Source organism: Salmo salar, chromosome 13, assembly GCF_965601325.2.
Source record: "Salmo salar chromosome 13, fSalSal1, whole genome shotgun sequence".
Taxonomy (NCBI): Eukaryota; Metazoa; Chordata; class Actinopteri; order Salmoniformes; family Salmonidae; genus Salmo; species Salmo salar.
In genome coordinates, this window is record NC_138303.1 from 86,055,151 (window position 1) to 86,080,275 (window position 25,125).

General features: G+C 43.7%; 2 protein-coding genes across 4 annotated transcripts in view; one reads left to right on the forward strand and one right to left on the reverse strand.

Annotated features, from left to right (window-relative positions):
* The first annotated feature begins 536 nt into the window (after nucleotides 1-536).
* On the forward strand, nucleotides 537-2,357 carry LOC123726088 (uncharacterized). The gene is made up of 4 exons (XM_045692282.1): nucleotides 537-812; nucleotides 942-1,043; nucleotides 1,159-1,368; nucleotides 1,572-2,357. The coding sequence occupies exons 1-4, from the start codon at nucleotides 651-653 to the stop codon at nucleotides 1,803-1,805; spliced, it is 708 nt and encodes a 235-aa protein (XP_045548238.1). The 5' UTR covers nucleotides 537-650; the 3' UTR covers nucleotides 1,806-2,357.
* Nucleotides 2,358-2,503: 146 nt separating this feature from the next.
* The window catches only part of LOC106567840 (unconventional myosin-Ic), a 35,777-nt gene continuing 13,155 nt past the window's right edge, over nucleotides 2,504-25,125 (reverse strand). For all 3 annotated transcript variants that reach the window (XM_014137628.3, XM_014137627.3, XM_082960409.1), the window contains 30 exons: nucleotides 18,068-18,226; nucleotides 15,171-15,286; nucleotides 14,716-14,914; nucleotides 14,278-14,358; nucleotides 13,640-13,819; nucleotides 13,457-13,555; nucleotides 13,211-13,324; nucleotides 12,946-13,017; nucleotides 12,540-12,659; nucleotides 12,311-12,396; nucleotides 9,244-9,349; nucleotides 9,024-9,104; nucleotides 8,798-8,889; nucleotides 8,555-8,649; nucleotides 8,406-8,452; nucleotides 8,123-8,203; nucleotides 7,789-7,894; nucleotides 7,598-7,715; nucleotides 7,063-7,176; nucleotides 6,862-6,938; nucleotides 5,778-5,846; nucleotides 5,288-5,532; nucleotides 4,852-4,935; nucleotides 4,404-4,497; nucleotides 4,248-4,303; nucleotides 3,808-3,943; nucleotides 3,618-3,688; nucleotides 3,413-3,510; nucleotides 3,103-3,202; nucleotides 2,504-2,854 (listed from right to left, as the gene is read on the reverse strand). In XM_014137628.3, the coding sequence (XP_013993103.1) occupies nucleotides 2,831-2,854; nucleotides 3,103-3,202; nucleotides 3,413-3,510; nucleotides 3,618-3,688; nucleotides 3,808-3,943; nucleotides 4,248-4,303; nucleotides 4,404-4,497; nucleotides 4,852-4,935; nucleotides 5,288-5,532; nucleotides 5,778-5,846; nucleotides 6,862-6,938; nucleotides 7,063-7,176; nucleotides 7,598-7,715; nucleotides 7,789-7,894; nucleotides 8,123-8,203; nucleotides 8,406-8,452; nucleotides 8,555-8,649; nucleotides 8,798-8,889; nucleotides 9,024-9,104; nucleotides 9,244-9,349; nucleotides 12,311-12,396; nucleotides 12,540-12,659; nucleotides 12,946-13,017; nucleotides 13,211-13,324; nucleotides 13,457-13,555; nucleotides 13,640-13,819; nucleotides 14,278-14,358; nucleotides 14,716-14,914; nucleotides 15,171-15,286; nucleotides 18,068-18,193 (3,087 nt within the window). In that variant the 5' untranslated portion in view covers nucleotides 18,194-18,226 and the 3' untranslated portion in view covers nucleotides 2,504-2,830. The remainder of the gene's footprint in view (nucleotides 2,855-3,102; nucleotides 3,203-3,412; nucleotides 3,511-3,617; nucleotides 3,689-3,807; nucleotides 3,944-4,247; nucleotides 4,304-4,403; nucleotides 4,498-4,851; nucleotides 4,936-5,287; nucleotides 5,533-5,777; nucleotides 5,847-6,861; nucleotides 6,939-7,062; nucleotides 7,177-7,597; nucleotides 7,716-7,788; nucleotides 7,895-8,122; nucleotides 8,204-8,405; nucleotides 8,453-8,554; nucleotides 8,650-8,797; nucleotides 8,890-9,023; nucleotides 9,105-9,243; nucleotides 9,350-12,310; nucleotides 12,397-12,539; nucleotides 12,660-12,945; nucleotides 13,018-13,210; nucleotides 13,325-13,456; nucleotides 13,556-13,639; nucleotides 13,820-14,277; nucleotides 14,359-14,715; nucleotides 14,915-15,170; nucleotides 15,287-18,067; nucleotides 18,227-25,125) is intronic.

Here is a 25,125-nt window from a genome sequence, read left to right on the forward strand (position 1 = left end):
TACATCATATTAGGCCCTTTTATCTCAAAATGATAGTGAAAACCTTACAACCTTCTACATTGAATTGGCAATTGAGATGAATCATCCGTGCAGGAACCCCTACTCAAGCTCCTGAGAAAAACTCCCGGCCACAAGAGAAACTAAAGACATATATAAATATCAAAAGATGCTCCTAGGATGTATGTCAATCACAGATTGTTATCGCTAAAAGGTAAGTCTGCTCTGTCTCTCGAGCTCACTCTCTGAACTAGTGTTGAGCTTTACAGGTGTTCCATAGCTGGACCACCTGTGGTATACTCCATTATCGCTATAAGGCTTAGATACTAAGAAGTCTGTGTTAGTGTGATGGGAGAATGATACTAGGTTAGAAAGTAAGGATTTTTGGAGCTTGTCAAATTCTACAGTTTTCCATAGTAGGTACTAGATTGTCAAGGATCTACAATTTGTACCATCTGTCAGTGCAGTCTCCATTAAAACCAGAACATTGCCTTTTAATTTCAATCACGCTATAAAGCTGAACTTCCGCAATACAGATTGAATAGAGCCATTACAGAGTTCCACAAGTAGCCAACATGTAATGAATATTGATTGGAATAAATGTTGTGATTGTGCAGTTCAGCATACATTCATTCTCTCCCTGTCTCTTCCAGATGGCTGTTTGGTGGTGCGTTCTGTTTCCCCTGTTCTTCCTCACCCTGAGCTGTGTGTACCCATGTTGTGGTTCCACTCCAGGCCTACTCCAGGCCTACTCATACTCCCTGAAATCCACCAGGTGCACCCACGCCCGGGTTCAGCAGCTGCTCAGGAGATATGTGAGTTAACTCCTCTGTTATTCCTCTGTTACTGGTGGCTAGTCTGCTAGCACTTGTACGCCCAGAGACAACAGCTATCCTCACCTTCTACAGGCTGTTATCATAATGTACCCTCATTTGTCTTGTCAGAAAGAAGAGCTGTTAGATGATGAGCAGTTTGAGGACATAGATCTGGAGTTACAGACCATACCATCACTCTCTACAGACTTCTACCACTGGCTTCAGATGAAGGTTTGTGTTTGTGTGTGACCTGTGTATGAATCACTGTTAACCTGTGGTGGTTTAATGCTTTAAAAGGTACGATGGAGCAGGAGGGACATTGTGTATAATGTTACGATCTGTACAGGACTGGGAGCGTCTGAGTGCTGCCTCTCAAGCCCTGCACACTTTCTGGGCTCACCTGGATATGAAGAGAAAGGAGATGGAGGTGGATAAGGTGGAACAGAGAGAAGCCCACTGGATGGGGACAAGGGGGAAGGCTAAAACCTCCATACCCCAGGGTATACACCGCATTCAGACAGACCTGCGGGATCTCATGACAAAAGTCAACTTTCAGGTACAATGCCCATCATATAAATGAATGAACAAACACATGCACAGATACACATGAGGTGTTGACACATTGTGTGTATACTTATTGTCTTTGCACGCTACATTAGGTGTTCACATAGCTACCCATCACTCAGCAGCTACTGCATATCCACCGTGAGGAGAATATTGTTACGAGCTGTCTGATAAACCTCTCTGTGGTCTTTACAGTTGAGGTATGTGAACAGTTCCAGTGTGAGCCCCACCTCTCCCCCAGCCCTGACCCGTCCAGTGAGCCCTTCCTCCAGCCACCAGGCCCCATCAAAGTCCCTGTGGACCAGCCACCTGGAGGGCTACGTCATCCTCAGGGACCTGGAGCGCTACCTCACCAAGCTGGCCAGAGACTTCATCCTCCTGAAGACCAAACCCAGTGGTCCTCCAAGCGCCCAGCCCAGTGGCAGATAGACACGGTGTGCATGGATTCATATTCATAATGCGTAATAGTACTGCACTAGCCTGGAAAAGTTGTGGTCAGAGTGGCTTTTAACTTATTTTGTGGACGAGGGATATTATTGGATGTAAGAATTTACGTATTGTTATGAATCATAACACAACAGTATTTTATGTTGTCAATGCACACAGTTTATTTCAGCAGTAACAAGTTAATACAGCTAATACCAATAATAATGATATTCATATTATTCATATTTATAAATAATTCAGTACTACTTTTGACAGAAAGACTTCAATGGAGTTTAATTTCTGGTATTTACCCTAAGATCATGATTTCTGATCGTTGAGAGATGCTCTGTTCACTTTGTTAGACTGAAATCAGGTTTACATGTAGTATTACTGTAAATTGTACAGCCTTACTCTCCTCTGGGTTTCTCCCTGAGTTTCCATCTTTTCTGTCTCTCACTTTCTCTGACTAACAGCCAAGAACCGGAAGAGTGTTGAGAAACACAACCCAACATCCCCTTTTCCAAAGCCCTCACTGACTTCAATGCCTATTTGCCTATTTATTTACTTATTTATTACTTATTTATTTGAAAATGCTGTTTATTGTTGTTACTATGGAAATATAAATATTGTTTTGTATTTGTATTACATACAAGAGCTAATATATTGTAAACAGGACTACAAAATAAAGATGAAGCATAAGATTTAAAATGTGTGGTTTCATTTAATACGACTATTGCTAATAAACATCAAAGTATTCTGAATGCCGGCAAAACCTCTGAATCCATTATATATGATATGTCGTCAATAACTAAATCAATAACTATATAAATGCAGATTGATAAGTGCAATTGTGTTAAAAGAGAAAATAATCATATTTTTTGCAGTGAGTGTATGGCTATGGTCTCACATTTAAAGATGAAAAACAACTTTGTGTGGCTATAATCTGATTGGCTATGGCAGAAAATCATCCTGTGGAATGATTGGTTCGCTGTGGATTACAGTGAGGCGGTCATTACTTCCCATCATCATCATGGGTTGAGTTTAGGAGCCGTCTGCAAAACAAGTCAATTCACAAATGGCGTCATTGTTATTACCTAATGTGGATTATTGGTCAAAACTTCCAATGAAAATATAAAGACGAAAGAGGTGGCTATCTTTAAACTCTACTGCTTTCCATTTTCCAATCCCGGTCCTCCTCATGCTCCATCTACAAGTCCTCTCTTCTATCCCCCTTTCTCATCCTCCCTTCCTCAGCCCTGCTGTCCTCATAATAATATGTCTCTTCCGTCCCCTTACTCACCACTAGCAGGTGTCCTTTCTTGCCTTTGGCCACCTTCAGCTCTGGTCCACTGGTGAAGTCAATTACCCCCTCTTTCCCCTGAGCCACTGCAAACTTAATACTGCACACAGGAACAGACAGGGGGAGAGGACCAGAGGGAGGAGAGTAAGAAAGGAGGGAAGGGGATGAGAGAGAAGAGGGGATAAAAGATAACTATTATGATCACTAACAGTGGATGACAGTTGGAATGGGTTGACAAATGTCAGCAGGCTCTCAAAGATACTCTGATGAAGCTATCCAGTGTCCAGATGATCAGAGGAGCCAAACTCACCTGTCCTGGCTCATGTTGACCTTGATCTTCTTGTCCGCCATAGTGGCCAGCTTGGTCACCACCTCGATCAAATGATCACACTGGAGCACCACATCACTCTACAGGGCAGACAAGGGGTCAGAGGTACTGTACTTTATGGCACCATGGCAGTAAGTCGCCATGACAACTGCTAGATAGAATAACCAGGATGAGGTCATCCTGTTACCTTCTGCTTGTTGTCCTCACTGGGCACATGGAGAACCATGAACCCATCACTGAGAGAACTCACAGAGATGCCTGGAAAGAGAAGAACCATGTTATACACTGGACACATACACTACAACTACCTCATAACCAAGGTTACACCCCCCCACCCCTGGCCCCTCAATTCCCTATGGCCCCCAGCAGAGACTCACTCTTCAGGGCTGCATAGTCGATCCTCTGCTTCAGCTTGGCTTCGGCCACCAGCATGGCGAAGGAGGAGGTGAGGAGCAGCAGGCGAGGCCGTGCCTTGTAACCCCTCCGATCATACTTAGTCACCTCAATTCCATACTTACACAGACAGATAGAAAAAGAGAGGGATTGAGAGAGAAAGAGAGAGAATGACAGAGAGAGAGGGAGAGACACAGAAAGAGGGAGGGGTTGTCATAAAAACCCAAAGTTTGAAGTCTAACTGTATAAATACTGATTCAAAGCAATACATGACATTGTAAAGATGATGTACACAGCAAACAGACAATTAGCAGGATTAAACTACTCAGCCAACAACAGCAGAGTGACAGAGGTGAGACAGGGGTCGCAAACACTGTCTCACAAACACTACAGGGGGATAGTATTACAATATCATATTACTCACCTTCACTTTGTCATTGCCCAGAGTCTGTATCACTTTGAGGTTGAACTCCTCATTGTCTGTATACAGGAGAGAACATCTGTCAGTGGTGTGTTTGTCAAGTACGTGGTCTGTGAAGTTTGGAAGTGTGTGCACACTGTGTTAGTGAGTGGACCCTACTTAGTCTGGAGGCCACAAACAGCTTAGGGACACTCTGGGGATAGCTGTCCTTCTGGTCCTTGAATATCTGACTGGCTACCACCTTCTGCTCCATCTATAGAAAGAGGACAGAAGAGATGCCTGTAGAGTGAGGTTGGAGAGAGAGACAGAGGGAGAAAGAATGGAGAAATGTGGACAGAGACAGAGAGACACAGAGACAAAGAGACACAGACAGAGAGACACACAGACAGAGAGACACACAGACAGAGAGACACACAGACAGAGAGACACACAGACAGAGAGACACACAGACAGAGAGACACACAGACAGAGAGACACACAGACAGAGAGACACACAGAGCAAGAGAGAGAGAGTGAGATTTAAAAAACGAATAGAAAGAGGACAGAAATATCCTTCCTATGTGTTCCCGTCAGGTGAGTGACAGTAACAGACAGTAGAGTAGCCTACCTGTTTCTTCCACTCTGGCTGGATCCTCCTGCAGTAGGCGCGCATCATGTTCTGCATACACAGCCTGCACAGGTGCTCTGACGCCTACACAGACATAGGGACAGATACAAATAAAACATTGACAACAGTCAGATGCATTGCACCATCACCCCTTGGCTTACGCTTAATGTCCCTCAGTGAGTTTTGTGTGGAGTGTTGTTGGGCTGGTTGCAGTACCTCAGTGAGTTTTGTGTGGAGTGTTGTTGGGCTGGTTGCAGTACCTCAGTGAGTTTTGTGTGGAGTGTTGTTGGGCTGGTTGCAGTACCTCAGTGAGTTTTGTGTGGAGTGTTGTTGGGCTGGTTGCAGTACCTCAGTGAGTTTTGTGTGGAGTGTTGTTGGGCTGGTTGCAGTACCTCAGTGAGTTTTGTGTGGAGTGTTGTTGGGCTGGTTGCAGTACCTCAGTGAGGCTAGGTGGGGGGATGGGCCAGCTTTTGTCCAGGACACTCTTAGGTGAGTTCCTGAACAGCATCATCAGGAAGGAGAAACGCTGATGGTCCAGGAAGTACTCGTTTTCTGGACAACGCTCGTAGTGGCGGTAGATGAAGCCTTTGATGAACTTGCGTATGATGTCCACAGCGTGTCTGCGACGCCTGGCACTCTGGCGGGATTTCATCCCTCTCCACGCAGACTGGATCACTACAACTAATAGATCGATAGATGGATAGATGCATAGATGGATAGAGGACACAATCAGTCATGTCACAGAAACACCACAACAAGCTACAACTGTGCAGAGCTCATAAGAACAAACAACAAAGTAAGGTCCTTTGCATTACTTCATTCATAGATTCAGCAGATATCAAGAAAGTGGCTACAGAGTAACTGCTTCAGGAAGCAGTAATTGAGAAGCAGAGAAATAGTGTGAGCTCTTTGATCCAGACCCTCACCTGCCTGTCTGATGCGGAGGTACTTGGCCCTCTCTCTGTAACCCCTCCATGAGGTCTGTAGGGTGAGAACTAGAGCAGAGAACAGGAACAGAGGAGACAAAATGGTTGGACCACAGAACAGAAATGTTTAATTGGATCCTACACTGAACAAAAATATAAATGCAACATGTAAAGTGTTGGTTCCATGTTTCATTCAAATAAAAAATCCCAGAAATTTTCCATAGGCACAAAAAGCTTATTTCTCTCAAATTTTGTGCACACATTTGTTAGTGTTAGTGAGCATTTCTCCTTTGCCAAGATAATCCATCCACCTGACAGGTGTGGCATATCAAGAAGCTGATTAAACAGCATGATCATTACACAGGTGCATCTTGTGCTTTGGACAATAAAAGGCCACTTTAAAATGTGCAGTTTTCTCACACAACACAATGCCACAGATGTCTCAAGTTTTGAGGGAGCGTGCAATTGGCATGTTGACTGCAGGAATGTCCAACAGAGCTGTTGCCAGAGAATTGAATGTTAATTTCTCTACCATAAGCTGCCTCCAATTGGCTTCACATCCGCAGACCACCTGAAACCACGACAGCCCAGAACCTCCACATCCGGCTTCTTCACCTGCGGAATTGTCTGGGGGGGATGGGGGGAGGTGTGCTAAGGAGGTTCTGGGCTATTTCTGTCTGTAATAAAGCCATTTTGTGGGGATAAACTCATTCTGATTGGCTGGGCCTGGCTCCCTATGTGGGTGGGAGCCATGGCTGCACCCCTGCCCAGTCACGCGAAATCCATAGATTAGGGCCTAATTAATTAATTTCAATTGACTAATTTCCTTATATGAACAGTAACTCAGTAAAATCTTTGAAATTGTTGCAAGTTGTGTTTATATTTTTGTTCAGTATAATTACATGACCTTACTGTATTATCCATCCTCATGCTGCTGCTTAGTTGACCAAGCGGGCAGATCCCTGTTTTCCACTGCTACTCTGCTGTTTATCATGATCTGTGTTATTCTCCTAGCTAATTACATGAATTACATTCATTTCCCCCAAATGGCCTTGTCATCATCTTCCCTGCTGTATAGTCTCACCGAGGGCAGGCCTCCTGGCTTCCAGGGAATCTTCAGTGCTGAACAGAGTCTTAGGGAAGCGGATGAAGATCTTGGTCCTGCAAAGAGATAGGGAATTATACTTCAACAACTTACTGTCTCATGTTTCTCCTCACAACATGACTAAGGGAAATGTATGTCCCCTTACTTCCCTCCCTCCCCTCTCTCTCTGTGTGTACCTACTTGCCCAGTTTGTATTCCTCTGGTTTGTAGCCGAGGTGTTGGACAAGAGTGGCTACTCCATCAGCCAGTCTGCCCTGCCAGTTAGGCCACGTCCCGGGACACAGAGACTTGTACCTGTGGTTACAGAAATGTATATAGTTAATACAGAAACGGTGGTTATAGAAATGCATATAGTTAATATAGAAACTGTGGTTACAGAAATGTATATAGTTAATATAGAAACTGTGGTTACAGAAATCTATATAGTTAATACAGACACTGTGGTTACAGAAATGCATATAGTTAATATAGAAACTGTGGTTACAGAAATGTATATAGTTAATATAGAAACTGTGGTTATAGAAATGTATATAGTTAATATAGAAACTGTGGTTACAGAAATGTATATAGTTAATATAGAAACTTTCGTTATAGAAACATGTAAACAGAGTGGCATAACACACACACACCACACACACACACACACCACACCACACACACACACACACACACACACACACACACACCACACACACACCACACACACCACACACACCTCTGAAGGAAGGTTTCGTAGTGTCGGCGGTAGGCAAACCCAGCTCTCCTGACCCTCAGGTTCTCCATCAGACCCAGATACTTGACCTGGTGTCTGACTAGAGCCTCATCAAACCTCCCTGGGGAGAGTGAGAATATTTAATTGACTGATTGATTGATTGGACTGATTGACTTCACAGGGTGTATGATTACCTGACTGCTTGGCATCGTTGGGTTTGATACAGCGCACATAAGATGGATCCTTGGACATCAGTATCTCTATAAGTTTGGCCAGGCTGTTCTTAAACTGAGTGGCAGCCTACAGAGGGAAGCAGAGAGGTGACATATCAAACTGTGTGTGTGTGTGTGTGTGTGTGTGTGTGTGTGGTGTGTGTGTGTGTGTGTGTGTGTGTGTGTGTGTGTGTGTGTGTGTGTGTGTGTGTGTGTGTGTGTGTGTGTGTGTGTGTGTGTGTGTGTGTGTGTGTGTGTGTGGTGTGTGCGTGCTTGCATCTGTATGTGTATGTGTGTGTGTATATATATATCTCACCGTTTCAGGGCGTTTTTGGTCAGTCACTTCCTCTCTGTGGAAGCATTGACTCAGGACCTGGCTATCTGACTGGCATATGACCTGGACAGAGAAAGTACACCACAGAACCATGTAAACACAACACACCAAAACATTCGCCACACTCTATACCTACTGTAGTGTACACACATAAACCATGTGTGGGAATTCCGAGAGAGATCATGGGAAACCTGTAGTAATTGTGTGGTGAGTGTGTGTGTGTGGTTTGTGTGTTCTCATATCTCTATTGTTGCTCCAGCCTCGCCTCTTTCAAGTTTCTGTAGAGAAGGTCCTTGTTCTTGTCCAGAAACCCTTTGATGCAGATGAACACAAAATATTAAACAGTATGTGAGGATGAAATCAGTTAATTATTTTCTGCAGTTACACTATTGCCAGATTGATTAGCTAGCTCACCATTGACACTGTAGTTGACCTCTCCTGCGTAATGAATCAGTTTGAACTCCTCTCTGCTCACTGCCTTGCGAGTCTTCGCATTCGCCAACTTGTGACTGACAGACATACAGAGACAAATCATATCTTAGATACAGAACCACAAATATACACACAAAAACATATTTGGAACATGGTGCAAATACACAAACAAACTGTGAAGGCACCCATGTGTTTTGTGCATGTGTGTGTGTAAAAAAGACTCACGTGACAAAATGGGCATGGCCTCCCAAAGTGTCCTCAAGCTTCTCGAGAAAGGAGATATCGCTGGGCTCCCCTGGTCTCAAACACTCCTCATCCTAAAACACATTTATACCTTAACATTCAGCTAGAGACAGGGAGAGGACAGAAGGAGAGCGATATTAGAGAGAGGTGAAAGGCTAAAGTGAGTCAGATACACTACTAAACTGAAGTGAATGTCAGTCATTCTCACCAGGATGGAGATCAAGCCTTTGTGCTTTTCCTCCACCAGGTCACAGATTATCTTGTTGTCGAAGTACTTCACCGGCTCCCACTGAAATACACAGTATCATTACCGAACTACACCTTCATCACTACATGACAATAGGTTTTCTTAGTATACCTCAATTCTTGTTTTGTGTATTTGAATGAAACCCCCCCTCTCTTTCTCTGAGTACCCCTCCCTGACTCACAGTGATGCCCTCTGCCTCGTACTCCTCCTGCTCAGACTTGAGGGTGAGCTCAATGAACAGCTGCTGCAGCTTCTCATTGCAATAATTGATGCAGAACTGCTCAAAACTACAGGGAGATGGTTAGGGTAAAAAATATGGCACAAAACAACTGTGCTACAATGTTTTTTATTTATTCATTAGCCTTTATTTAACCAGGGGAACCCATTGATAACAGGGTCTCATTTCCAATGGTGCTCTGAGAACAACAGTTAAAGTAATGTGAGCAACAAATTTAAGCATGGTCACCACAAAATTAGTTACAGCGCTTCAAATAAATAATATTACATTCAAAAGGGCAGTAGAAACAAATATACAGTGCATTCAGAAAGTATTCAGACCCCTTGACTTTTTCCAAATTTTGTTATGTTACAGCCTTATTCTAAAATTGATTACATTGTTTTTCCCCCTTATTTATCTACACACAAAACCTCATAATGACGAAGCAAAAACAGTTTTTTTCGAACATTTTAGAAAATATCTGAAATATCACATTTACATAAGTATTGAACCCCTTTACTCAGTACTTTGTTGAAGCACCTTTGGCAGCGATTACATCCAAGAGTCTTCTGGGGTATGACACTACAAAGTTTGGCACACCTGTTTTTGGGGAGTTTCTCCCATTCGTCTCTACAGATCCTCTCAAGCTCAGGATGGATTAGGAGAGTTGCTGCACAGCTATTTTCTGGTCTCTCCAGAGATGTTTGACTGTGTTCAAGTTCAGGCTCTAGCTGGGTCACTCAAGGACATTCAGAGACTTGTCCCGAAGCCACTCCTGCGTTGTCTTGGCTGTGTGCTTAGGGTCGTTGTCCTGTTGGAAGGTGAACCTTCGCCCCAGTCTGAGGTCCTGAGTGCTCTGGAGCAGGTTTTCATCAAGCAGGTTTACATCTCTCTGTACTTTGCTCAATTCATCTTTGCCTCAATCCTGACTAGTCTCCCAGTCGCTGCCATTGAAAAACATCCACACAGCATGATGCTGCCAGCACCATGCTTCACTGTAGGGATGGTGCCAGGTTTCCACCAGATGTGACGCTTGGCATTCAGGCCAAAGAGTTCAATCTTGGTTTCATCAGACCAGAGAATCTTGTTTCTCATGGTCTGAGAGTATTTAGGTGCCTTTTGGCAAACTCTAAACGGGCTGTCGTGCCATTTACTGAGGAGTGGCTAATGTCTGGCACTCTACCATAAAGGCCTGATTGATGGAGGGCTGCAGAGATGGTTGTCCTTCTGGAAGGTTCTCCCATCTCCACAGAGGAACTCTGGAGCTCTGTCAGAGTGACCATCCGATTCTTGGTCACTTCCCTGACCAAGGCCCTTCTCCCCCGATTGCTCAGTTTGGCCGAGCGACCAGCTATTGGAAGAGTCTAGCTGGTTCTAAACTTCTCCCATTTAAGAATGATGAAGGCCACTGTGTTCTTGGGGACCTTCAATGCTGCAGAAATGTTTTGGTACCCTTCCCCATATCTGTGCCTCGACACAAAACTGTTTCGGAGCTCAACGGACAATTCCTTCGACCCTATGGCTTGGTTTTTGCTCTGACATGCACTGTCAACTGTGGTACCTTATATAGACAGGTGTGTGCCTTTCTAAATCATGTCCAATCAATTGAATTTATCACAGGTGGACTCCAATCAAGTTGTAGAAGCATCTGAAGGATGATCAATGGAAACAGGATGCACCTGAGCTCAATTTCAAGTCTCATAGCAAAGGGTCTGAATACTTATGTAAATAATGTATTTCTGTTTCTTTTTTTATTTTATTAGCAAACATTTCTAAAAACCATGTTTTCACTTTGAGGTATTGTGTGTAGATGGATGAGGTAAATCTTTTTAATACATTTTGAATTCTGTCTGTAATACAACAAAATGTGGAATAAATCGAGGGGTATGAATACTTTCTGAAGGCACTGTATATCAACATGTCCAGGTGAACAGGCTACACCGTATAGTGTTGCCATAATATTTTAATTGCAGAAATATGATCATAATCAGATTAGGATATTTTAGCGATCCGCCGTAGAAGATGTCCTAAATGCCCCCCAGCCCGCAGATGTGAGCTAAACAGCACACTTGCACTTGAGATGTGTTTTTAGGTTATGGATGAGAAAGTGAACTGGTAAATCCAAAAGTTTAGCTCAATTGTAATGCTGCAAGGGTTGTATTAAATAGGAACAATATGTATTTATGTTCAATTGAATGGCACTAAACGTATAAACAAAATCATTGACTGTGAAAGTTGACACAAGTAGACCTTCATATATACGCTATACGCAGCACTTCGTTTAAAGCATCAATTTATCGAATCAATTATTGTTTTGTTGCTCAAACCGCAGGCAACACCTCTCAAACTCAGACATTTTGAAAAGACAGGGATGTCGATTCACACAGGAGTAGTATTATCAGAGGACCTTGGAGTTAGTCCAAAAACATTAGGTGTTTTGCAGCTGGAATTATTACTCTTCTGCGATGTACAAATGACCGACATAGCAGATTCAGACAGGACTTAAATTACGACGGGGACGGTCGGTGATACGTGCTAGTGATAAAACACAAGGCTGAGTGGTAGATTTTAAACAGGTTTTAATACAGAATCTGCGCGTGCATATAGATGGAGTCGCCGTAATCAATTACTGGGAGGAGTGTTGCTTGAACAATCTTCCTCCTATTTTCAAAAGTGAGACAGGATTTATTTCAATACAGGAAACCAAATCTTTACTAGCAATTTTTTGGTCAGTTTATCAATGTGTGTTTTAAAGGACAGTTTACCGTCAATCCAAATACCTAGATACTTATAATGGGCCACAAGCTCAATTTGGGCGCCTCTCAAGGTACAGATAGGCAGGTCTTTAGGATACATTTTACGAGACCTGGAGAAAAACATAAACCTGGTTTAATCGACATTTAGAACTCATTTAAGATCGGTGAGTGATTCTTGAATTGAGTCATAGCCAAACAATTACATAATGTACAGCACATTGCTATACAACACATATTCATGCACTGAATAAATGAGCTAACATTTGTTCTGGTACCTATTGTGCTGGAAGACCTCAAAGCCATAGATATCCAGCAGTCCTATGACTGATGACGAGCCTTTACTGCTGTTGTACACATCATCCTGCAGATAGACAGCACACAATACACTCAGTTTTGGAGGTAGGAAGCAGCATTATGTAGCTATCAAAAAGAGGAGCAGTAACTATGACCAAAAAAGCAAATTGTTTTGCTAGCTAGCTATCATGAGTGATGTTTGTGTGAGACCTTGAATGCCAGAGACTGGTTGATCTTCACCACCAGCCAGGTGAAGGCACGGCCATACACCGCTTTGGCCAAGGCATCACGGGCTGCCACAGCCTGCTCAAAACTCAACGGGCTTATCATCTGGAACACACACACACACACACACACACACACACACACACACACACACACACACACACACACACACACATTAGAGATGCAAAATACTTTAATGTTAGCTTTAGTGTTATCCTCTGGGCTCAGCTGAACTGTATCAGTACCCTCTCTTTAAAACCAAAATCTAAAGATGCATGTCATACACATCAAAGGCATACTGTATTACTTGTTTGTAAGTGGGATATTAAACTATATTATATTACCAGGCATAGTTCTGTATCAAGTGAAACAGCCCGCCATAGACACTCACCTCCTCCCCTTTGGCAGTGATTTTCTTATGAGTGAGAGCCTCTCTCAGTGCTGCTCCATCCACACCTAGCAGCTGCAGAACAAGCAGGACAACATCAACATCTGCCTTTAGAATGGGAAATGTGTGTGTGTGTGTGTGTGTGTGTGTGTGTGTGTGGTGTGTGTGTGTGTGTGTGTGTGTGTGTGTGTGTGTGTGTGTGTGTGTGTGTGTGTGTGTGTGTGTGTGTGTGTGTGTGTAGGGTATCGTTCATCTTCATAGCTCCAACCTTGGACAGGTATTTGAGCTGTGGCTCAGTGGTGATCTGGTTTTCCCCATTCTTTCCTTCTCCAAACTGAGTGTTCCCAAGATGGAGGACACTGGCGATTATATTCAACAGATCCTAAAGAGGGAGAGCGAACAGACATTTAAACCATGACCTTCTCATTCTTCGTGGTGAAACTTTGGGTTGAGTGAAAATTGTTTGCAGTGAAAAACGGTATGCAGTATTATTATACACTAAAATGTCTCTAACCTCCACCTCATCCTCATGGAAGCCGATGACGGTCAGGGCCTTCCTCACTGTTCTCCAGTCATTCTTATCATTGATGGAGCTCACCCTAGGACAGCAACCCTGAGAGGAACAGGACATCACTGATCAAATAACTGCGCACAGACACACACACACGCACACACACACACACGCACACACACACACCTTGACCAGGTATTGGTATTTCTGGGCATTTCTCTCCAGTCCCAGCTTGCTGAGAAGGTCTTGTTCTCCTCCCTCGAGCAGCTGGTAGAAAATATGGAAGTTCCTCTCGCCGTGGTTCTGGTGCACAACACGGGACTTCTCCAGCAGGTAGTTGAGGATGTGGCCTCCTATCGGCGCCCCCTAGGGGAGGTTAGGAACAGGGACAGTCAAGGTACTGCTGAGTGTGGTCCTACTAGAGCTGCTTTAAAGACGATTTATGCTTGATCCGGAAATGCGGTCTGGAGGCTCCATACGGAGGGTGTAGCACAATATAAACACAAACTCACTTCCTTGACAACTTCCTTCACAACAGCTCTGCTCCACAAAGCGCAAGAAGTATGAATGCCCTGACTTCTGCAGAGGCCGCATCGCAGTAAATGCTGTACGGCCAATGCAGATGCGGAATGACTATAAATCGTCTTTTAGCTGAATTATGGTAAGGCCTGAATGCAACATGTTTTAGTTATGCACAATCTTTTGATGGAATGGTGTGTTTTAGAGACAGTATGGTGGGATGGCATGAGTATCAGCGATAGTAGACTTATGTGAGGAAAATCCCTTAACCCAGGAGCCAAAGGAAGGAAGAACAAAAGGCTTACCCTGAAGTCAAACTGGACATCCATGTATTTGCCAAACCGGCTGGAATTGTCATTATGCAGTGTTTTGGCATTACCAAAAGCCTGTAGAGAGAGAGAAGTGAGTGAGGGGAACAACAGAGATAAGATCAAACACAGCTGAGCGATAGGAAACATTAACAGTACAGTAATAGCATGTTCACAGCAGGATGTATCTATTGTTATGGCTTTGTCAGAGATTGGTTCAAAATATGCAATGTATCAACATGATTTCTCTCATCCACAAATAGATGTACCTGTTTGAAGCAACATGATTTTGTAGTGGACCATTAATTTCTCTCATTGGTGTTACACCAGTCTCAGTACCCCTGCTATAAATGTCCTTCCTCCTCCAGAGCCTTAGAGGTGCTCATGGAGATCCTTGGCAGGGGATCTTGGGAGGGGGCGGGGGGTATACCGTACCTCCAGAACAGGGTTGGACTGCAGCAGGCGGTCCCGGAGCGTACTCATGCGGTCAGTGACAGGGCAGGTAGTGGCGTAGTACTGGAGGATCTTCTTGGAGGACTCAGTCTTCCCTGCTCCGCTCTCCCCAGAGATCAGGATACACTGGTCCCTCCTCTCAGTCCGCATGGCCCGGTACGTGTTGTCTGACACCGCATAGCTACAGGATAGAGAAACAGAGGGGTGGGATACAAACATGATATTAGCTAATGATCCAGCTCATACTGGTGTTTTCACATACAGTGGATCACGATCATATAGCAAACACACAATACATACTGTAAATGTATTGTACCCAATGCAGATTCATATGTAGGCCTACTGTATGTACATAAAGACATCTACACATACATGCTGGTCCTGCTTGGTCAGAGAGAGGTTCAGGATCAGGGGTCAGGGGTCAGAGGGTGACTCACATGTGGGGTGATATCTCGTAGAAGCTGACCCCTCGGTAGCGCTCCATGTGAGCCTTGGAGTAGATCTCCAGGTCCTTGTTGGGGTTCACTGACACCAACACTGACCCTATGTAGGTCTGATACAGGGAGACAAGAGCCACACACTGCCGTCACCAACCCCTCAAACACTGACATAAAATCAACCTTAACCAAACATTATGTGAAGCTATGTAGGATCAGTCGTGAAGAGGGCACGACAACACCTCTTCCCCCTCAGGATGCTGAAAAGATTCGGCATGGGCCCTGAGATCCTCAAAAAGTCACTGCTTGGTATGGCAACCGCTTAGCATCCGACTGCAGGTGCTACAGAGGGTAGTGCCTATGGCCCAGTACATCACTGAGGCCGAGCTATCTGCCATCCAGGACCTCCAGGAGGTGTCAAAGAAAGGCCCTAAACATTTTCTAAGACTCCAGCCACCCAAGTCATAGACTGTTCTCTCTGCTACCGCAAGACAAGCAGTACCGATGCACCAAGTCTGAAACCAACAGGACCCTGGACAGCTTCTAACCCCAAACCACAAGACTGCTAAATAGTTAGTCAGGTTAGCTATTGGTTAACGATTTATCTGCATTGACCCTTTTTGCACTAAGTCCTTTGATTATCACATACGCTGCTGTTACTATTTATTATCTATCCTGTTGCCTAGTCACTTTATCCCTACTTTTTCAACATTTTATGTTACAGTCTTATTCTAAAATTGATTAAGTAAAAACATTTCCTCATCAATCTTCACACAATAACCCATAATGACAAAGCAAAAACTTTTTTTTTTTGCAAATGTATTAAAAATAAAAAAACAGAAATACCTTATTTACAGAAGTAGTCAGACTCTTTGCTATGTTACTCGAAATTGAGCTCAGGGTGCATCGAGTTTCCATTGATCACCTTTGAGATGTTGCTACAACTTGATTGGAGTCCATCTGTGGTAAATTCAATTGATTGGACATGATTTGGAAAGGCACACACCTGTCTTTATAAGGTCCCACAGTTGACAGTGCATATCAGAGCAAAAACCAAGCCATGAGATCAAAGGAATTCTCCGTAGAGCTCCAAAACAGGACTGTGTTGAGGCACAGATCTGGGGACGGGTACAAAAAAATGTCTGCAGCATTGAAGGTCCCCAAGATCATAATGGCCTCTATCATTCTTAAATGGAAGAAGTATAGAACCACCAAGACCATCCCTGTAGCTCAGTTGGTAGAGCATGGTGTTTGCAACGCATGGTGTTTGCAACGCCAGGGTTGTGGGTTCGATTCCCACGGGGGGCCAGCACAGAAAAAAAAATGTATGAAATTAAATGAAATGTATGCATTCACTACTGTAAGTCGCTCTCGATAAGAGCGTCTGCTAAATGACTAAAAATGTAAAAATGTAAATGTAAGACTCTTCCTAGAGCTGGCCGCCCGGCCAAACTGAGCAATCGGGGGAGAAGGGCCTTGGTAAGGGAAGTGACCAAGAATGTAAAAATGTAAATGTAAGACTCTTCCTAGAGCTGGCTGCCCGGCCAAACTGAGCAATCGGGGGAGAAGGGCCTTGGTAAGGGAAGTGACCAAGAACCTGACGGTCACTCAGAGCTCTAGAGTTCATCTGTGGAGAGGGTTGTCCTTCTGTAAGGTTCTCCCATCTCTGCAGCACTCCACTAATCAGGCCTCTATGGTAGAGTGGCCAGACGGAATCCAATCCTCAAAAAGCACATGACAGCCCGCTTGGAGTTTGCCAAAAGGCACCTAAAGGACTCTCAGACAATGAGAAACAAGAATCTCTGATCTGATGAAACCAAGATTGAACTCTTTGGCCTGAATGCCAAGCGTCACGTCTGGAGGAAACCTGTCACCATCCCTACGGTGAAGCATGGTGCCTGCAGCATCATGCTTTGGGAATGTTTTTCAGTGGAGACTGGGAGACTAGTCAGGATGGAGGGAAAGATGAATTGAGCAAACTACAGGGAGATCCTTGATGAAAACCTGCTCCAGAGCGCTCAGGACCTCAGACTGGAGCGAAGGTTCACCTTCCAACAGGCCAACGACCCAAGGACGGAGCCAAGACAACGCAGGAGCAGCTTCGGGACACGTCTCTGAATGTCCTTGAGTGGCCCAGCCAGAGCCTGGACTTGAACCCCATCGAACATCTCTGGAGAGACTTGAAAATAGCTGTGCAGCGACGCTCCCCATCCAACCTGATTGAGCTTGAGAGGATCTGCAGAGAAGAATGTGAAAAACTCCCCAAATATAGGTTTTCCAAGCTTGTAGCGTCTTACCGGCAGGTAGCCTAGTGGTTAGAGCGTTGGACCAGTAACTGAAAGGTTGCTAGATCGAATCCCCGAGCTGATAAGATAAAAAATCTATAGTTCTGCCCCTGAACAAGGCAGTGCACCCACTCTTCTTAGGCCATCATTGTAAATAAGAATTTGTTCTTAACTGACTTGACTAGTTAAATAAAGGTTAAAAAAATATCTAATAAAAATGAAATACCCAAGAAGGCTCTAGGCTAACAAAGTACTGAGTAAAGGGTCTGAATACCAATGTAAATGTGATGTTCCCGTTTTTCATTTGAAATAAATTTGCTAACATTTCTAAAAACCTGTTTTTGCTTTGTCATTATGGGGTATTGTGTGTAGATTGATGAGGGAAAAAAACGATTTTATCCATTTTAGAATAAGGCTGTAACATAACAAAATGTGGAAAAAGTCAAAGGGTCTGAATACTCATTGTGTATTTATTCCTTTCTCGTGCTATTTTTATATTTTTATATTATTTGTAAAAATCATTTGGGGGGGTTAGTTTACACCTGCTGTTTACGAAGCATGTGACAATCATTTTTATAGGACCAATATTTCCATAATGATATGATTATTTACATAGATGAGGTTCTCCCCAAAACGTCGGCGCAGGTTCTCGATGAAGGCCGCCTCGCTGGTGTAGTTCTCCAGCAGGACAAAGTCCTGCACCCCCACCCTGTCACGTGCTGTAAGAGTACTCTCCATAACTAGATGAACTCTGCCCTCACCTCCCACCTCCTAGAAAGAGAGAGAGAGAGAGATAGAGAGGGATGGGGTGAGAAGAGCGGGGGGCTTCATTGCCTGCTGCTCTTTCCCCAGATACACATAACCCAAATTGACCCCTTGGCCCTACCAATATGCACTTCATCTAGATACGATATAATTTGACAGGTATAAGCAATATGTTAAAATCCTCACCTTGCCCCCTGATAGGCTTGGAGTAATTTGCCCCATATTGCTTACATAACCTCTTAGATCTACACAAGTGCATGGAGGGTTGGGCAGAGGGTCGAGTTGGGATTGAGTGTATACCGACAACAGCACTGCAAATAAACACCTCCACAAGAGGCTTGTCAGGAACAACCATATCAACCAGAGGAAAGCACACACAGGACGTTCAGACATGCAGAACACAAATCAAACAATGACATTTCAAGAATCCCTAATATAAACAGTGTTTCTAAGCTCCTCTATTGTGTGATTGTGAGATAGCGTATTGGGATGTATATACAGTAAATACAGGCCATAGCTCCAGTCCGGTTCTGACCAATGCTGCTAAAGAGGTGTGTGTACATGTAAACACTGGTACACGGATGGCAAACATGACAGGAATTAATATCCAGAGAAGTTCACCATCATGTCCATCAGAAAAAAATTCCAAGGGAACAGACACACAAATAAAAATATACCTACTGTGGATTATCCAGCTATGACTGTACTATAATCCAGCAGTACAGACCGGAATCTCAAGGCTAGGCTACATCCTATATTCCAGCACAGTGCTACTACAACCAATACCCTCTAGTTTGTTTGATCACTCTCTGTATCTTTTGAACAGAGTAAGCCAGCCCCCCCTAACACACACATTCACACATGCACGGACCCCCACCCACAAACATACACACATACAAACACATGCAAGCACGCACACACGCACACACACACACACAAAGGGGAGGAACAATGGGGCCAGGTGCTTTGGGAACACACAGCCCTGTCAGGGGTGTCGTTAGGGGCTCGTTGAGGTAATTAACTGGTCGTTATCTCTGAACGCTTAATGGTGGAAAATCCTTGAAACAACACAAGGACAACAGTGGAGTGTAGCCAAGAACTTTGAGCAGAGGAAGGCCAGGAGACACTTCCACTCTGCGCTCTAACCCAGCCCCCCTCTAACTCAGTGTATTGTTCTCCCACTCACTTCTGCAGGTGGCCTTCCTGCAGCCAGTAAAACAGAGGAATTCTTTCTCACACACACATGAATATGTAGCGATTAGCGAAGCAGTCATATTTTCCGAAGGATACAACTGAAGTATTTTAGGGTCAGGTTTAGGGTCAGGTCTTCAAGGAACTTCATTGAATGTGTCTTTTGTGTGTTTTGGTGTTTGTGTGTTTCTCTCAACTCTAATGCTTTAGCTCACACGTTTCTTCTGCCTCTTTAAAGGGTTGTGAGTGGACTCTCAAGAAGTGTAGGCCTAGTTGCTGTTGTCCTGTGGCCCTCAGTGAGAAGATAAGTGCAGTAGGTACTCATCAGAAAAGCACAAGCCTCTAGGTCAGGGGCGTCATGCACCCATTCTTTTAGAGGGAAGTAGGTGAGGATGAATGGAGGTGGTCCGGAGGGGGGAAATTCTAAGAATTTAGCATTTCTCAAACACCTGAAACAGATTTTTCCTGCAATATAGAGCCATAATCATTATGCCCAATTCCATGTCAACATTTCTTATCTTTTTCTGCATAGATTATATTCTAAGCATACCTTTTTACCTGTTCAATTGTCATTTTAAAATAATGCACATTGATTCTTTAATGCCTTAAGGGTTGTACCACCTCAAAAAGCACAAGAAATAGGATTTTGACACCCTCCATCTCAGATTGTTCTGAAAAAGTTTTTGTTGTTGTTAAAAAGAGATAAGATTAGTATTCCTGCAACACTATTTTGTTTAAATATAATTTGATCTCTAAGAAATTAAGCTAATTGATTGCACCCAAATTGGTAATTTTAATTTATGGGCTTCATATAATATTCAGTAAATATAGTACGTACTATAACATCTGATTTTGACTATAAATTAGACATGAGGAATCCAAAAAAGAAATCAGAAGCCACCAACGGATTTGGTGATGTCGTCGTCCCCCCCCCCGTTCAGAGAAATTTGTTATTGAAGTTGTTGGGTTTATGTCCCATCCTACATTCTGATATTACCAGGTTCTGACCACTAGATGGATAGTTCACCCAGATTCAGCCCATTATCAGCCTGAAAGCCTTATTCTGGGACATTTCTGCAAAAAGGTAGCTGGCATTTCTCTCAATACATTGCGGTCAATGGAGAAAGATGAGTGTCACAGGGTTGACGTTGTTCTCAATACTTGTATTTATTTATCCTTTATTTAACTAGGCAAGTCAGTTAAGAACAAATTCTTATTTACAATGACGGCCTACCCGATCCAAACCATAACCCGGACGACACTGGGCCAATTGTGCACCGCGCTATGGGACTCCCAATCATGGTCGGTTGTGATACAGCCTGGAATCGAACCAGGGTCTGTAATGACGCCTCGAGCACTGAAATGCAGTGCCTTAGACCGCTGCGCCACGCGGGAGCCCAATACATTGGGTTCAATGTGAAAAGATGATTGTCACAGGGTTGATGCTTATGTCAATACATAGCAGTCAATGAGACCCGGGATGTGGACAAGACGTTAGTGTTCGGGTTATGGCTATGGTTGAGCCAAGATGTGGAGATGAAGTGAGGGTTAGGGATAGGTTTAGGGTTGAGCTGGGATGTGGACATGAAGTGTTAGGGTTATGGCTAGGGTTAGGCTTGAAGTTGAGGCTAGGTTTAGGTTTGAGCCGGGAGTTTGTATGAAGCTAGGGTTAGGTTGAGGCTAGGTTAAGGCTTGAGTCGGAATGTGGACATGAAGCTAGAGTTTGCGTTAGGGCCTTAACCCTAGACATAACCCTAACCTTAATCAAATGAACAATGAATTAATTTGCCCCTCCCCCACTACATGGAAGAAAAGGAGGCCTCACTTGAAGCCTGACCTTAATTTGCTTTTGAGTGACATCAGCAGAACGGTTGAGACTAAACAAAATTCAAGCACGGGATCATTCAACAGACACTCCCAATGAACGCAAGCCTACATCTGACCATGTGAAATGAATTCTTCACAGTGAAAACTTGGTCCCACACAGAACAAGGCTTTTCTTCCATAGAAAAGCATTACCTACAGCTCTCACATAACCATGACGCCCCCGTTGACTGCTATTGAGCTTGCTAACCGTCCTTGCACACAACCAATCGTGAATTTATAGGGATGCCCTGTGTTAAGGTTCAGATTTTCTGTGGCAACAGGAAGTGTCTTAATTCATCTTCAACATGGCCTTTCATTCTCTCCTTGCAGTTACACAAAAACACTGTCTTCCATCCTCTGTAGAATGGTCAATTCTTATAGCAAAGACCTTAAACTCAGAGCATCATTAAAGAGTGTCTCCATCTGTCTGTCTGCCTGCCTTACTGCCTGCCTGTCTGTCTGTGGCCTGTCTGGGAGAGAGAGAAATGAGGAGGGAGAGGGAAGGAAAGACTGAGGGAGAGAGAATAGAGGGGGAGGAGAGAGAGAAAATGGAGAGTTAGGGTGGGGGAGAGAGGAGGAAGAGGGTGAAGGAGGGATGGGGAGAGAGAGGGGAGAGAGAAATGAGGGGGAGGCAGGGAAAGAAGGAGGGAGCGAGATTGGAGTGGGAAAAGGGTGAAAGAAGGGGAGAGTAAGGGAAGACGAGAGAGAGGGAGAGAGCAAAAGAGAGAGCAAAAGGGAGGGAGAGATGGGGTGAAGGAGAGATGGGGAGAGAGAGGAGGGAGATGAGAAGAGGTGGAGGGAGGGAGGGAAAAAAGGAGGGAGAGATAATGGAGGGGAGGAGGGAGAGAGAGAAAGGGAGAGTAAGGGAGGGGAAGAGGGTAAGACAGACAGAGAGAGAGGGTGAAATAAGGGGTAGGGAGAAAGAAGAGAATGGGGGGGTAAAGAGGTAGAGAGTGAGAGAAACAGACAAGAAATAAAACATTTGAAAAAAAGATGAATTCAAACAACACTGCAGCAGTAATCAAAATGCAATTTATATGTACACCTGGAGAATCTACACAACATATACTAAGAATAATATGTACAGCAGTATATGTATTAGAGTGAGCTATGTCAAGAATCCAGTATATAAATACATACAGTGCTGTGAAAAAGTATTTGCCCCCTTCCTGATTTCTTATTTGTTTGCACATTTGTCACACTTAAATGTTTCAGATTGTAATGCGATGCTACTGGCGGCAGAGAAGTCAGGCGCAGGAGAGCGGAAACTGATTTACAACGGTTGTGTTTAATAACCATAAACCACCGTCAACAGAATAATACAATAAATGGGTCAACCAAAACCCGGTACATACCAGCATACCGTGCACAAGCACTACAACAAACAATTACAGACAAGGACATTGGGGGGGGGGGGGGGACAGAGGGTTAAATACACAACATGGTATTGATGGAATTGGAACCAGGTGTGATGGAAGACAAGACAAAACCAATGGAAAATGAAAAGTCGATCGGCAATGGCTAGAAGGTTGGTGACGTCGACCGCCGAACGCCGCCCGAACAAGGAGAGGGACCAACTTCGTCAGAAGTCGTGACACAGATCAAACAAATTTAAATATTACACAAAGATAACCGAAGTAAACACAAAATGCAGATTTTAAGTGATGATTTTATTTATTAAGGGAAAAAGCTATCTGAACCTTCATGGCCTTATGTGAAAAAGTAATTGCCCCCTAAACCTAATAACTGGTTGTGCCACCCTCAGCAGCAACAACTGCAATAAAGTGTTTGTGATAACTGGCAATGAGTCTTTCACATCACTGTGGAGGAATTTTGGCCCACTTTTCTTTGCAGAATTGTTTTAATTCAGCCACATTGCAGGGTTTGAGCATGAACCACCTTTTTAAGGTCATGCCACAGCATCTCAATCGGATTCAAGTCCGGACTCTGACTAGGCCACTCCAAAACCTTCATTTTATTTTTATTTTTTATTTTTTTAAGCCATTCAAAAGGTGGACTTGCTGGTGTATTTTGGATCATTGTCCTGCTGCAGAACCCAAGTGCGCTTCAGCTTGAGGTCACGAACTGATGGCCGGACATTCTCCTTCAGGATTGTTTGGTAGAGAGCAGAATTCATGGTTCCATCAATCACAGCAAGTCGTCCAGGTCCCGAAGCAGTAAAGCAGCTCCAGACCATCACACTACCACCACCATATTTGACTGTTGGTATGATGTTCATTTTCTAAAATGCTGTGTTACTTTTACGCCAGATGTAGCGGAACGCACACCTTCCAAAAAGTTCAACTTTTGTCTCGTCAGTGAGACGAGCCTTTATGTTATTTTTGGTCAGCAGTGGTTTTCACCTTGGAACTCTGCCATGGATGCCATTTTTGCCCAGTCTCTTTCTTATGGTTGAGTCATGAACACTGACCTTAACTGAGGCAAGTGAGGCCTGCAGTTCTTTAGATGTTGTTATGGGTTCTTTTGTGACCTCCTGGATGAGTCGTCGCTGCGCTCTTGGGGTAATTTTGGTAGGCCGGCCACTCCTGGGAAGGTTCACTACTGTTCCAAATTTTCTCAATTTGTGGATAATGGCTCTCACCGTGGTTCACTGGAGTCCCAAAGCTTTAGAAATGGCTTTGTAAACCTTTCCAGACTGATAGATGTCAATTACTTTGTTTCTCATCTGTTCCTGAATTTCTTTGGATCGCGGCATGATGTCTTGCTTTTTGAGATCTTTTGGCCTACTTCACTTTGTCAGACAGGTGCTATTTAAGTGATTTCTTGATTCAACAGGTCTGGCAGTAATCAGGCCTGGATGTGGCTAGTGAAATTGAACTCAGCTTTCCAAAACATGTGATTAACCACAGTAAATTCATGATTTAACAAGGGGGGAAATTACTTTTTCACATAGGGCCATGAAGGTTCGGATAGCTTTTTTCCCTTAATAAAAGTATCACTTAAAAACTGCATTTTGTGTTTACTTGGGTTATCTTTGTGTAATATTAAAATAATTTTTTTGATCTGAAACAATTAAGTGTGACAATGCAAAAAAATAAGAAATCAGGAAGGGGGCAAATACTTTCTCACAGCACTGTATGTGGTGTGTATAAAAAGTGAAACTAAAATATTAGAATCTCAGGGATACAGTATTTAAATACACAGTGTGAAACGGGAAGTGTCCAGTGGTTCAATGTCTCTATAACATGTGAGAGCAGTGTTGGCTGTGTGAGTGTGTGAACGTGTGTATGTGCATGTGTTTGTGAGTATGAGGTGTGTGTGTGATAGCTTGTGGGTGTGTTGCATGCATCACTCATTCATACAATTCACACGGGTGGCATGGATTGCTGACATTACTGGTTCATAGACAGAAGAAAAAGAAACAATATGTAATTTTGTAATTTGGATAACTATCCCTTTAGAAAGGGGCGGGGTTCATAAAACAATTATCAACGAATAGCAGGAACAGCACCATCTAGTGGTCAGAACCTGGTAATATCATAATATAGGATGGGACATAAACCAACTTCAATGACTCATTTCTTTGAACAGGGAAATCAAACATCACCAAGAATACATTACATAGGATGAAGAAACAATATTACGTGCCGCAGCTCCATACTAATTGTTAAACATAGAGAACTGATACTATATACTCGTTGTTGGGGTTGGGATTGGCGTAGGGCAGGGATCATTAACTACAGTGGCTTCAAAAAGTATTCAGACCCCTTGACTTTTTCCAAATTTTGTTAAGTTACAGCCTTAGAGAAAGACAGGATTGTGTTGAGGCACAGATTTGGGGAAGGGTACCGCCCAGCCAAACTGAGCAATCGGGGGAGAAGGCCTTG

Bases quoted from the DNA above. Each gene is read 5' to 3' on its own strand.
- LOC123726088 (XM_045692282.1), top strand. From the start codon at position 651: ATGGCTGTTTGGTGGTGCGTTCTGTTTCCCCTGTTCTTCCTCACCCTG. The intron at 813-941 runs GTGAGTTAACTC...TTGTCTTGTCAG, and splicing joins AGCAGCTGCTCAGGAGATAT to AAAGAAGAGCTGTTAGATGA. The intron at 1,369-1,571 runs GTACAATGCCCA...TGGTCTTTACAG, and splicing joins TGACAAAAGTCAACTTTCAG to TTGAGGTATGTGAACAGTTC.